We start from the raw sequence: 14,014 nt of genomic DNA on the forward strand, positions 1-14,014 counted from the left end.
CTAAATGCAAAAATTAACACACACAGCAGCCAAAGAGGATGCTACTAGTGGCAGTTAGGCCCAACCATGAGACAAGAACCAGGTCTGAGCACGGCAGCGGATATTGGTAGTCCAGATCTAACAGCCATATTTATGAAGCCATTCCAGCTGCTTGGAACTATTTTGAGACCATGTTCAAAGGGAGAAATTAAGACAGACGCATGGACAAGACAATTTAGTGTCACCCTTAATTTATTACACGATTATTTACATATTCACAGAGGCAGTTTGGACCGGACCTCACAGTTCAGCTCAACAGCCTAAGTGTTGGTCGATCTGCCTCTTTTACACACACAAATGCAATGGTAAACACACACACACACACACACCAGTGAGTGCCCAGTGTTCAGAATACCATTGTGTTGGCATTGTAGTCCTATCGCCCTTCCCATTCCTCTAAGAAAAAAACGAAGATGCAAGCACCTTTTGTGATAAGCTGGAGAAAGGAATTAGCCCCTCTGAAATTGTTTTGGCAATTAATACAGTGCCCAGAGCTTGCAAACACCCCCCCCCCCACACACACACCTCAAATCACAATTTCTCTGCCCCCTTTCATAGGCTGCTTTGCTCCTTTCTCAACATTTCTTTAAAGAAATCCAGACAAACTTGTCCTTTCTTCTTTCATTTTCAATAAATTCTTTGCACAACTTGGAGGGTTTTGCTGCTCGGAGACACTTCAAACTGCGCGACGGGCAGCAAATAAAACTTGATAATCCTAATCACGGCTGCAGAGGGTTGAGCGGGCATTCAGCCTGGTGTGTGTGTATGTGTGTGTGTGTTTGTGTGTGTGTGTGCATGCGTAGGTGCGTGTGTTTTATGAAGAAAATACATAGACCCATTTTACGGATGGGAATACTGATGTCATATGGCGTGCTTGCAAAGGATGTGGGATTCCGAAGGGAGCTTGCTTTGGTGAAAACCCAATGCCCTGACATCACCCTATACTAGTACTTGTTAACTAAAATAAATAAGAAAACCCCCTCCCCATGCCACCCCAAAATTTATAGCTCTTATCCCACAAAGATAAAATTTCAATTAAACCTGGCTGAAAAGATAAATATTCAAATAGTGAAGAAAGTAAAATATTTGGGAATACAGCTATCAGCAAGGTGTACAACAATTGAAGATAATTATATTAATTTGACCAATCAAATAAAGAATTAGAAAGATGGAGAAACCTGTAACTCTCCTTTATGAGGAGAATCGCAGCAATAAAAATGAATATTCTACCTAAAATACTTTTTCTTTTCCAAAATATACCAATAAAATTAGAGGATAAAGTACGTTGAAGATTTGAATGAAACAATACTGAAATTTATTTGGCAGGGAAGGATATCAATTAAACCATATTGCTCTCAACTCTTACAGTATATATGTATCTACAGAGCCTTGGTGGCGCAGTGGTTAGAGTGCAGTATTGCAAGCTACTCCTACTGCAATTTGGCAGTTCAAATCCCACCAGGCTCAAGGTTGACTCAGCCTTCCGTCCTTCCCAGGTCAGTAAAATGAGGACCTAGATTTTTGGGTGACAATAGGTTCACTCTGTAAACCGCTTAGAGAGGGCGGTAAAGCACTGTGAAGCTGTATATAAGTCTAAGTGGTATTGCTATTACTATATGCCTCTGGTTGGTCCTGATAAATATGGGTAGTCCTCGACTTACAATGGAGCAAAACATTTCCGTTGCTAAGCGAGACAGTTGTTTAATGAAAATTGTCCCATTTTTACGACTTTTCTTGCCACTGCAGTTGCTCAGTGAGTAACTCGGTTGTTAATCTGGCTTTGCTTGTGAGAAGGTCGCAAAAGGGGACCACATGACCCCCCCCAGGACACTTCACACCGTCGTAAGTATGAACCAGTGGCCGAGGGTCTGAATTTTTGATCACGTGACCCCCCCCCAGGAATGCTCCATGAGTCGTAAGTGTAAGAAAAGAAAAGGGAGAAACAAAAAAAAAGCTAAGTCACTTTTTGCAGGGCCGTCGTAACTTCGAACGGCCACTAAGCCAATGGTTGTAAGTCGAGGAGTACCTGTTATGCATAGGTACGCGTACACAATGGAAGCGAATGGCTGCAACGGGCACCGGCTCTAATCAATCATCCGGTTTTCTTCACGCTTGATAAGCTCTGCTCTGGAGTCAAGACGGTTTCGATCTGGAAGGAGATAAACTGGCTCCTTTTCAATTTTTTCAGGGGGGGCTCCTCATTTCCCCCCAAAAGCGCCCCCTCCATTTTGTAGGCGAGAGGGGATAGCGGTTTCCCTTTCCTCTTGATGCTTTTCGGCTCCCCTTTGTAAGTAGCCGTCATGTTGGCAATCACCTACAAAGGAGGAAGGAGGAAAAGGAGTTGCTTTTGCCAGATTGGGATGGATTCAAGGTTAAAAACACATCAAACTTCTGATAGATCTATCTGTCTGTCTGTCTGTATCTTTCTATCTATCTATCTATCTATCTATCTATCTATCTATCTATCTATCTATCTATCTATCTTTTTCTTTCTTCCCCTTTCTTTTTTTTCTGTCTGTCTGTCTGTCTGTCTGTCATCATCTATCTATCTATCTATCTATCTATCTTTCTATCTTTCTATCTTTCTTTCTTTCTTCCCCTCTTTCTTTCTGTCTGTCTGTCTGTCTGTCTGTCTGTATCTATCTATCTATCTATCTATCTATCTATCTATCTATCTATCTATCTATCTATCTATCTATCTATCTATCTATCTATCTATCTATCTTTCTTTCTTCCCTCTATCTATTTTCTTTCTATCTTTCTTTCTATCTATCTATCTATCTATCTATTTATCATCTTATCTATCTATCTATCTATCTATCTATCTATCTATCTATCTATCTATCTATCTATCTATCTATCTATCTATCTATCTATCTATCTATCTATCTATCTACCTACCTACCTACCTACCTATTTAATTATATAATATATAAAAAAGGAAGAAGAAAAAAGCAGTCAACAGCTTTGTTAAGCAGTTCAAACGCTTTTTAAGTGACCTGTCGTAAATCGAGGACCGGCCACAGGGATCTCACGTCTGACTTACAATTTCTTTCACGGCGTTCTGCTGCTCCTGCGCAGCAGCTGTGAATGGCGGGAGGCAGCTGCCTTTAAACCCCCCGGATCCCTCTTCCTTCTTATATTCAGCCTGGGAAAGAAGAATAGAAAATATACTCAGCCAGAATGAGAATGCGTTCATTTCTACTAGGGCTGGGCAAGAAAGACATACAGAGCAGCTAGTCCTCAACACGCAAGCATTCGTCTTGTAACCGCTCCTTACAACAGCACTGAAAAAAAGTGACTCAGGGCCCGTGGAATTGGTTCTCCTTTACCTCCGAGGACAGACAGGCGTATCTGTTGTAGAGAAGGAAGAAAGGGGGGTATTTGGTCACAGGGTTGACGGACGTGCGGATCTCAAACAGAATTGGCTCGAGGGCCTCATCCCATTCGTCCGGCTTCTCATTGACCACGTTGTAGAGGGAGGATTTCAGGATGTCGTTGGTGCGGTTGTCCAGGTTCGTGCAGCTGGCCGGGGTGAGACTTTGAGTAATGTTCCACCTCTCTAATAAGAGTTTGACCACCTGGAAATGCAAAACTACTGTCAACTAATAAATACTCCTTTGGTCTTTTTAGCTGCCAGCAGGGAGGAAAGGGAGTGGAGGAAAGCAGTGCATTCCTTAAATGCTTCAAATAATTTCTAAGGGACCGAAGCTTCTGGCGCGCAATATTATTACTGGAGAGCATGAATGATGACTCTTGGCTATGGATGTGTCCCATTGGAGAATATACATCCAGGGGGTGGGGGAAATACCAGGGTCAAGGGGGAAATGAATGGTGTATTTTAGTGTCGGCTACCACCCAGCTAACACCAACATGGCCACTCCTAATAAATCATTTTTTTTTTTACTCCGTGAGATGCGGCTAGAGACTTATGATTTGAATGGGGGTGGATTTGTTGAAGCCCTGACAACTACTATGAAACTTTGGGCTCTGGACTTTCTACATGAGAGTAATCAAAGGTGCGAATAGCTGAAGGTAGAAATAGCGGTGTAGTTTTTCTCCTTTTTGGCGCGGACTGCTGAGGTCCTGCCCATGGAGGAGAATAATCAGAATATATTTAGAAACCAACAGGATTAAAAATAGATCTTTCAATAGAGTATGGAAACACAGACTTAGCAGAAGGCAGAAGTAAAGCCCTCTAGGGCAATGTTTGTCAACCATGAGATGTGTGGACCTCAAATCCCAAATTCCTCAGCCAACATGGTGACCTTAAAGATGTGTGGACTTCAACACCCAGAATTCCCTAACCAGCATGGCGAGCTTAAAAATGTGTGGACTTCAACTCCCAGGATTTCCATCCAGCGTGACTGACTGGGGAATTCTGGACGTTGAAGTCCACACCCACCCATCTTCAAGTTCCTGAAGTTGACAAATACTGTTCCGGGGAATGAAAATTCTGACTCACCTCTTCGCAGAAATCCCAGCTCTGATTGCATAAGATATTCTTGGATGCCCCAAACCTGTTTTTTAAAAAAAAAATCACAAGAGAAATACTCATACAGTAAGTACTGTAGATTTTTGTAGGTTGAAATTATTTGGCGTGTCCATGCAGGGCATCTGATAAGACATTCAAATCTATCTTTTGTTGTAGCTAGAAACAAAATCCTAATATTAGGGGCCCATTCTATGCTCAGCTACCACCTTAAATCCCATAATAGCAGAAGAGATCAGCTCACCTGTAATACAAGGAAACCAATCCTTTGGCCACCAAGAAAGCATCTCTTTTTAACAAAGGGAGAGCCTCCACCCATTTTGTATAATAGTCCATCACAACGAGGATGTGAGTGTGGCCTTGTCTGGACTCCGGGAAAGGACCTACAGAACGCAAAGAGAGAGTCAGTTACTGCTGTGACCTCAATGAGATTTAGGTGAAGATAAAGACAAGGCAGTTACTCTGGAGAAAGGGACAGAAAAGGGACTCAGCAGCAAGTGGAGAAGGCTATCAGGTTGCCAAATGAAAACCAGCCTTTGTTTAAAAAGATAGCAGGCTAGAAACCAGGAGGCTGTGAGTTCTAGTCCTGCCTTAGCCTTGAAAACCAGCTGTTGACTTTGGGCCAATCACTAGGAGACCGTGAGTTCTAGTTCTGCCTTGGGAATGAAAGCAGGCTTTGTGACTTTGGGCCAATCACCAGGAGACAGTGAGTTCTAGTTCTGCCTTAGTCACGAAAGCCAACTGGGTGACTTTGGGCCAGTCACTCCTTTTCAGCCCATGGTGCCAGGCTCAAGGTGACAAGCCCGTCGATCAATTTCTGTGGCAACTAAATAGATCCATGCTTGAGTTTATCTGGAAAAAAAAAACCTGCACTAGTGGGAAAACACGGGGGAGGGGGAGACAAATCTATTGTTTTAAAAGCCACACAAATTGGAATAAACGATGCACGTACCATAAATATCCAGCTCCACAACTTCCCAGGGCAATTCCACTTTAAGCGGCTGGATTTTTTTGGCAAGGTTCTTGCTGTGCTCTGCATTCTGGCAGGTTTCACACACCTTGATCTGGAGGAAGGACAGGTAGGGAAAAAAAATGCCCGTTGCAGTAATCCCCATGGTCATCTGATCAACATTTGGACGGTTGGTAACTGGCATGTACTTATGACAGTTGCAACGTCCTGGAGTGTGTGTGTGTATGTCACGTGATCGCCTGTTTGCAACCTTCCCAGCCAGCGTCTGGCAAGCAGTCAACGGGGAAGCTGGGTTCGCTTAATGACCACATGATTTGCTTCAACTATCACAGACTCACTTAAGAACGAGGCAAGAAAGAGCGTAGCATCGGGTACAACTCACTTAACTCACTTTGCTTAGCAATGGAAATCCTGCTCTCCGTTGTGTCGTAAGTCGAGGACTCCCTCATCACCATCACCACCCTCATCATCGTCATCACCACCATCCTCCTCCTCTTTTAATGATCCCATAATCCCTTGGAGGGGGTGGAGCCTGGGTAACTGAATGGAGCTGAGTGTTTTATTGGCCGGATGCCCTTCCTGTCACCAGTGTGGAGTTATTAAGTTCAGCAGACATATTCTCATTGTGCCCAGAGAGAGAAATATCTGCCTCTACCCAGGTTCGAACTCACACCGTACCACCTAAGTCGAGGACTCCCTGTATCATTGCAAACGACTGGCTTCCTTTTGGATCTCTGGGACTCCAAAATGCTCAAAGCAATCCGTTCCTCTGCCTAAACCAATCTGTTTTTCCTCCCACACTGCGCCCCCCAAAAAAACATTTACCCAGTCTACCACATCCTTCACAATACCCAGCCAATAATATCGGCTCTGAATCCGGTGCACCGTTTTCTTCTGGCCCAGGTGATTCCCCAGCTCCGTGAAGTGGCTTTCCAGGAAGACCTTCCGCCGCTGTTTGAGGTCAACCACCACTTCTCGCTTTTCCTCCTTTTGGGGGCCCACATAATAGAGGCAACCTCCTGCACAAGGAAGAAAGGAACACCAATGAGAAAATAGAATGAGAAGGAAAAAGAACTTGGAAAATGGGGCGCAGGGAACCGTTACCGTTTCTAATGCAAGGGGCACCTGTAATTCTGCACCTGTCAATCTCCCCACTGGTTCCCTTTTACATTAAATACATTAAATCCTTCCATAAAATGTCCTTGAAACGGTGTTGATCCAACCAGCGGACCAAGGATGGAATTGAAAGAGCAGGAGGGGGAGGAAAGGAAGAAGAAGAGGAAGGAAAAGGAAGACGAGGAAGAGAAGAAGAATGAACGGAGAAGAGGAAGAAGGAGAAGGAGAAGAATGGAAGGAAAAGGACAAGAGAAAGAAGAGGAAGGAGGAAAAGAGGAAGGAGGAAAAGGGGGGAGAAGGAAGAGGAGTAGAAGGATGGAAGAAGGGTGGAAGGAGAAGCAAGAGAAGGAGGATGGAGGAGGAGGAAAAGAGGAAAGAGAAGGAAGAGGAGCAGAAGGATGGAACAAGGATGGAAGGAGGAGAAGCAGAAGAAGAGGAAGCTAAAGGAGAAGGATGGACAGAGATTCCGTTTTAAATTTACTGAACCTAACATCTTGAATTTAAAATTTAAAAAAACCACCTTGCTTGGAATGACTTACTCGGTATGATTGCCACTCTAATTTCTCAGTTCCAGATTAAAACCCAAATCACCTCCAATCAGTCTAAAGCCTCTGAGGTCTTTTCGATGGAAGGAATGAGGAGATCCCACAGTGACTCTTGCTGGCAGCAGCAGCTTCTGCACCCTCCCCTTCCTTCCCCCATCTTTCCCGGCTGCATCCTTCCTCCCAACCCTGCCCATGTCCCGATGCCTCCTTGCCAGCTTTAGGCTGCTGCAGCTGCAGATGTGACCCCCCTCAAAGCATCTTCTCCCCCTTCTTTTCACCTTCCACAATGAATTTCTGGGCGTAGCGCTTGAGATTCTTCCGTTTGATGGAGCAGAAGCTGGCTGGGAAGCTGCCTTCGGAGAGGAGGCGGAAAATATCCTCAAACTTGCTCTTGGGGCTGCAGGACCCTTCGCTGGCCACCACCTCCTCCTCTTCCTCCTCTTCCTCAGCCACTTGCAAGGCAGGGTCCATGTTGCAAGGAAGGCTCCAGCCGGGCAAGGGACTGGCTTCCAGAGCCTGGGGCTGCAGGGGTTGGAGACCACTGGCCTGCAGCTGGGAAGCGCAGTCCTTTTATCCAGGAAATGCAGCTGTGCAGATGGGCTTTGCATTCGCGTAAGGGACGATGCACAAGTGCCCCTTGCTTTGCAAAGCTATTGGGGAAGGCTCTTTCTTGCTGTCTGCACCAGGATGGGATGCTCTAGGTAGATCTGGAGTCCGGGGCCTTTGGGGCATTGGGGTGAGGGGGGTTCACATTTGACATGGTTGAAACTTAAAATTAATCAGAGAATTAATTAAAAACTGTCAATTAATAGAGTTGACAGAGTAGAATAGAATAGAAATATGAAAGAAAATAATAGAATAGAAAATAGAATGGAATAGAAAATAGACTAGAAAATGGAATAGAATGGAAATATGAAAGAAAACAATAGAATAGAAAATAGAATAGAAAATGGAATAGAATAGAAATATGAAAGAAAGTTATAGAATAGAGTAGAAAATAGAATAGAAAATAGAATTATGAAAGAAAATAATAGAAAACAGTATACAAAAAGAAATAGAATAGAAAACAGAATTAAATCGAAAATAGAGAATAGAACAGAATAGAAAGGGAAAGAATAGAATATAAGAGTAGAACATAGAATAGAAAATAGAGTAGAAAATAGAATAAAAAAATAGAATTATGAAAGAAAATAGAATAGAAAATAGAATAGAAAATGGAGTAAAATCGAAAATAGAGTAGAGAATAGAATAGAATAGAAAGTGAAAGAATAGAAGAATAGAATAGAATTCCTTATTGGCCAAGCGTGATTGGACACACAAGGAATTTGTCTTTGGACTTAATAAATGGAATGGCTTCCCTCCAGAAGTTGTGGCTTTTCCAACACTGGAGGTTTTAAAGAGGAGACTGGACAGTCCTTTGTCTGGAATGGTTATAGAGTCTCCTGCTTGAGCAGGAGGCTGGACTACAAGACCTCCAAAGTCCCTTCTAACTCTGTTACTGCCTCCAGAAATATCCCTGCTAAGCCCACTAAGGAAAATCAGTTCAGTTCAGAGAGAGGGAAGTTTTTGCTGTTTCCCTGAAGTCGTGGAGGATTGTTTTGCACAACTCAAGGCAATGAATGCGCAGTGTGGAATTTGCTCCCTCATCGTCCTTTTCTGCACGACTGTGAAATGATCTCCCCTTCTACCCATCTGTTCCAGGATTCAGACAGATTTTTCTCCCTAGGCTGAGCGGCCACTTCACTGCTTATCTCAAAACAGTTTTGGGGAGATGAACAAAAGTATAACTGGTAGCAAAAGTGGAAACTGGATTCGCCCATAAATTGCAACTGATTTGCGGCTTAGCCTCTTGAGGGTAGCCATTGGCTAAGTTATAATTTGGTTATATATTTGATTATAAATATGATTTGATTGCTTATTGTACCCAGTGACTATTATTAAGTGTTGCACCTTATGATTCTTGACTCTTGATGAATGTTCTTTTCTTTTATATACACTGAGAGCATTTGCACCAAGACAAATTCCTTGTGTGTCCAATCACACTTGGTCAATAAAGAATTCTATTCTATTCTATTCTATTCTATTCTATTCTATTCTTCTATTTTATTCTATTCTATTCTATTCTATTCTATTCTATTCTATAAACCATGGTTGGTGGGTCAACCCAGGTAACTGGGGCTTAAACCTTAACCCAGATTGAAGCAAACTGAAGCTTTAGCAATGGATTTTTCCTCCAAAGTTGGCAACTTTTAAGATGAGTAGACTTGAATTCCCTTGAAGTTCCTGGACAAATAGGATGGAGCTTCCCATTGCAACAAAGCGGTCTTCACCCCTCTGGTCCCGAGCAGCCAGACTCTTGCCCGCCTGGACAGGTGGACTCCAACTCCCAGAATCCCCCAACCAGTGCATTTAACTGCTGCTCAACAATTAAACTTTCTCCCCACATCAGTATACAAAAATTCCTATTGAGAAAGTTTTGCATTTAAACAAAGGAGCCCTCTAGGGAAAAAAATGCAATGGCAGCTGCTTTCTTCCAAACGGCAAAGTTGCAGATTTTCCCAGGCTGGCTTGCAAATAAATAAATAAAAAAAATAAATCCGCTGGGAGGCTCTTTTGGGGCCCACGAAATGGACTTGGCCCCGGCCCAAAGGGGCTCCTCGCTTTCCTCGGGGCCGTGGTTTGTGCTCCTCTGCAGCAGAGCTCCAGAGCTGGAAGAGAAGCTCCGACCTTGGCTTTCGTCCTCTTTTGGAGCCGCTGGGTAATTTGCAGACGCTCCCTTGACGCTGGTTGGCGGCCGGGGCGCTTTGAGCGATGGACCAGTTGCCCGGGCGACCGGGTTCCGTCCGCCGTCGGGCCCGGGCGACAACATGGAGCGCGGCGTGTTGGGGCCGGGCCGGGCCCGCTTCCTGGCCTGCGCCTGTTTCCTCACCGACAACCTTTTCGTGGAGCGCTACGGACTCCACCTGCGCTACCGGGGCGACCCCGAGCAGCTGCGGAGGGACTACGGGCCGGTGAGCCGAGGGGCGGCGGAGGATCCCTCGCCCGCAGTAGGGAATGGGAATGGGAGGTGAAGGGCTGGACTACCGCCCCCATCCTCCCCGGCCCTGCTGAGCCCCGTTCTTTCCCCCGCAGGTCTTGAGGCAGCGCGGCTGCAGGAGCGAGGAGGACTTCGCGGCCGTCCTTCGAGAGGTCTGGGCGGGCGAGGCTGCGCAGGAAGCCCCTCCGGGCTTTGGTTGCATTAGTTCTGCCCTTTTTCAACCGAAGAATCTCACTAGCCTGATTAGAAAAAAATCCTTTTTCTTCTTTCTTTTTCTCTTTTCTCCTCTCCTTCCTTCCTGTCTTCCTTTCCTCCCACTTGCTCTCATTTTCTTTCTCCTGTCCTTCCTTCCCTCATTAGCCCTTCCTTCCTCAGTTTTTTCTTTCCTTCCTTATTAGTCCTTCCTTCATTCTTTCCTTCCTTCCTTCCTTCCTCTCTCCCCATTTGCTCTTTTCATTCTTTCTCCTTCTCTTTTACTTCCTTCCCTTCCTCTCCCCTTCCCTTCCTTCATCTATCTATCTATCTATCTATCTATCTATCTATCTATCTATCTATCTATCTATCTATCTATCTATCTATCTATCTATCTATCTATCTATCTATCTACATACATACACAAAATAGATGTTTATATATGTATACACACATTGCATAGCTACATAATTACCGGTATGTATCAGCTGGAAGAATTGCACCAAACTCTGGAATTTCAGTATTCTTACCTTATTTTGAAAAAACATACAATTATGGATTACTCCACAGTATCATTGCTGCTCTATATCAGCTGCAATAATCACACCAGCATAATTCTTAAATTATTTCCATATCTAGTGAGGCATATTGATATATAGTATATATGTCCACATGCTTATATAATTATATCCACATGCTTATATATATCACCTGGAAGAATCACACCATTGTGGAATTTCAGTCTTCTTATTGTTACATTATTTTGAAGAATCATGCAATTGTGGCTTATTCCATAATATTAGCTTGAAAGAACCACACAACTGGAAGATGGTTACGATTCTAGAATTGTATCCTTCCCTTTTTTGTACAACTCAAGGCAGTGTGTGCAAAATGCTTCCTTGCCTCTTTATTTTCCCCACACCGTCCCTCTTGAGAGGGGGTTGGGCGGTGCAAGAGACTCTGACCAAAAATCACCCACAGATTTATGTGTACTAGAACTCAGTTTCTGGCCTGGTACTTTTTGAATTTTATGAGACCCTCTCACTGTTTCTGTAAACAAGAAAGAGAGGAGGAAATCTCCCTTGTATCTGTTAAAGTATATCGTAATCTTAACATTTTATAAACAGTCAGATTGAATTGTTGCAGGTTGAAAAAGAAGTGCAGAGAAGAAAGGAATTGGACCGTCTGTCCAGAGAAAGAAAAGCAATCATCTCTCAGAATTACAGACCAAAGCACCCACATCTATATATTTTACAGGTAAAGGATGTGTTTCGTTGTGATCGGTTTATGCTAGAGGACTTGGAGGAAGGGGGAGGAAACTTAGGCTAATTATGAAGCAGTGAGACTAACTTGAGGCTTCACAGCCTTTTCTGACAAAGAGGAAACCACATAATCTAGATGTTGATACCAAATCCTTTACCTGTGATTGAGGTAGGGGGATAATTTACCTGGGCAGGGGGGAGCATGCAGCCTGGCAACCTGCTCCCAGTCCCTAGAGTTAAGAGCGCTGGCAGCAACCCCCCAAAAATGGATGCAAGTGATAGGCCAGTTAATTAGAAGGAACGTTTATTCTGTTCAATTCTGTCTCTTGTTCTTTCCTCATCCCCACCTGCTATGGTAGGAATCATTTTTTAACCCGGAATTTTTAGAAACAGTCAAGTATTGCACATCCCAAAATGCTGATCTCCAGGGTCTCCTACACCGTGTGGAATCCTTATCAGGTAAAAACATTGTTCATTTATCAGTAGCCTGTAGGGTGAGCTTACGGCTGTTTGGCTCAGGAAAGGCTCAGATTCTCACGCACAGATGAATCTTTTTTGCCCTTGCTGATGAAGTTCCATTCAATTGGGGAAATTCATTGTTTTATATGCAAATAAATTAAAAAAATCTTGAATTATGGCCTCCTGTCCACAAACTTCTAAGCTTTAACTATAAAAACAAAAAAAATGGAACTAGTTTATTTTATCAGCTGGAAAATATACTTATTCCTAATAGGCAATAAAGTGGATTTCTTCACTCCCCTCCCTGGTTACTTTCTTCTTCTATTTCAGATAAGAGAATATACCGGTTGCCAATATTCACCAAGGAATTCTGTGAAGCTTTTGTTGAGGAACTAGAACATTTTGAACAATCCGAGATGCCCAAGGGGAGACCCAATTCTATGAATAACTATGGGGTGAGATTCACATCTTGCAGATGGCAAAAATGGGGAATAACAGGGGGCGTTGATGTGGGAATTGGTTTTGTTTAATGCACTTTCTCACATTAGAGAAAAGAGGGTTGTTTGCATTCTATCCTGTCTCACTTAAAAACAAAACAATTACCAATGCTACAGCACTAATGCTTGACATCATAAAAAACATGTTTTTTTTCCCAAAGCCCTTGAAAAAGATCAACCTGAATCTTCTGCTAGAATATTCATCATTTTATTTTTTTTCTTCTTTTATCTTCTGTCCCTTACTTTCCCGTTCACGTTTATGGCAGGTGCTTTTGAATGAACTTGGACTGGATGAAACTTTTCTTACACCTCTGCGAGAGAAATATTTGCAACCCCTGACAGCGCTGCTTTACCCGGACTGTGGAGGGAGCTGCTTGGACAGCCACAAAGCTTTTGTGGTGAAATACGCACTGCATGAAGACCTGGACTTGCACACTCATTACGACAACGCGGAAGTGACCCTCAATGTTTGCCTGGGAAAAGAGTTCACCGAAGGGAGCCTTTATTTTGCAGAATTTAGACAGGTGCCTCTTTTAAAATACAAGCTTAGTACAATTGATTGTAATCTTTTTTTTCACATCAACATAGTTGAGATGGGCAATTAATCTCTATATGACAGATTTGAGATCAGGTGTCTTTATAAAAGTTAGTCAAACTTTTCTCAGCTCTGCTGGAGATCTTCTCTACCTCAAGGTAGTACTTATTTTACACATCTATGAATTATTAAAGCTATAATCACCTGGGTGTACGGTGGTTATAACTTTTGGTTATTTTCTTTATATCTTGCCTGTATTATTCTTAGAAATAACTCAAGGCAGTAAACATACCTAACATCCCTTCCTCCTCCTAGTTTCCTCACAACAACCCGGTGAAGTGAGCTGAGAGTGTGTGTGACTGGCCCAAAGTCACCTAGCTGGCTTTTGTGCCTAAGGCAGGACTACAACTCACAATCTCCTGGTTTCCAGCTGGGTGTCTTAACCACTAGTTTCTACTGCCTTGATTTGAAGACCACAACTGCTGAAACAGCTCTTAACCTGGTGATCTTTGTCCACTTTTTTCCAAGGATGCCAAGCCTGTGCCAAATTACCTTGAGGTCGAACACCTGCTGTACTACGGATTGTTCCATCGCGGAGGGCAGCTACACGGGGCACTGCCCATTGCCTCTGGCGAGCGCAGGAACCTGATTATCTGGATGCGATCATCCGCTGTCCGCAACCACCTTTGTCCCATGTGCAATAGAGTGCCTGACCTCGTTGAGGTGGATGGATTTGGGGACGGTTTCACTAGGATTTTGGAGGGCAGCCCACCTGGGACCACAGATGTGTGCTCATTAACATAGACAATGGAGAGAGAGCAGAATTTTATATCTGGATTTTAATAAATTTTCAAAGTCCGATTTTAAGGC

At 43.5% G+C, this 14,014-nt stretch overlaps 1 protein-coding gene across 3 annotated transcripts; it reads left to right on the plus strand.

The window, feature by feature from the left end:
* Window positions 1-9,952: 9,952 nt before the first annotated feature.
* OGFOD2 (2-oxoglutarate and iron dependent oxygenase domain containing 2) lies at window positions 9,953-14,012 on the plus strand. 3 transcript variants are annotated; one of them, XM_026686995.2, is made up of 7 exons: window positions 9,953-10,173; window positions 10,295-10,351; window positions 11,538-11,648; window positions 12,013-12,112; window positions 12,443-12,567; window positions 12,876-13,133; window positions 13,673-14,012. In XM_026686995.2, exons 1-7 carry the CDS (start codon window positions 10,030-10,032, stop codon window positions 13,946-13,948), a joined length of 1,071 nt encoding a protein of 356 aa, XP_026542780.2. In that variant the 5' UTR covers window positions 9,953-10,029; the 3' UTR covers window positions 13,949-14,012. The 3 variants fall into 3 exon arrangements, with proteins under 3 accessions (XP_026542780.2, XP_087798707.1, XP_087798708.1); XM_087942581.1 differs by lacking the exons at window positions 9,953-10,173; window positions 10,295-10,351 and adding an exon at window positions 11,091-11,239 and having other exon boundaries at window positions 11,519-11,648; XM_087942582.1 differs by lacking the exons at window positions 9,953-10,173; window positions 10,295-10,351 and having other exon boundaries at window positions 11,544-11,648; window positions 12,041-12,112.
* Window positions 14,013-14,014: the final 2 nt, after the last annotated feature.

This window comes from Notechis scutatus, chromosome 13 (genome assembly GCF_049901735.1).
Source record: "Notechis scutatus isolate UNSWTSFEM ecotype Mainland chromosome 13, rNotScu1.2, whole genome shotgun sequence".
In the NCBI taxonomy this organism is placed as follows: Eukaryota; Metazoa; Chordata; class Lepidosauria; order Squamata; family Elapidae; genus Notechis; species Notechis scutatus.

Excerpts from the sequence above, each read along its gene's own strand:
- OGFOD2 (XM_026686995.2), top strand. The coding sequence starts at position 10,030 with ATGGAGCGCGGCGTGTTGGGGCCGGGCCGGGCCCGCTTCCTGGCCTGC. Across the intron at positions 10,174-10,294 it reads TGCGGAGGGACTACGGGCCG|GTCTTGAGGCAGCGCGGCTG; the intron begins GTGAGCCGAGGG and ends TTTCCCCCGCAG. Across the intron at positions 10,352-11,537 it reads TCGCGGCCGTCCTTCGAGAG|GTTGAAAAAGAAGTGCAGAG; the intron begins GTCTGGGCGGGC and ends GAATTGTTGCAG.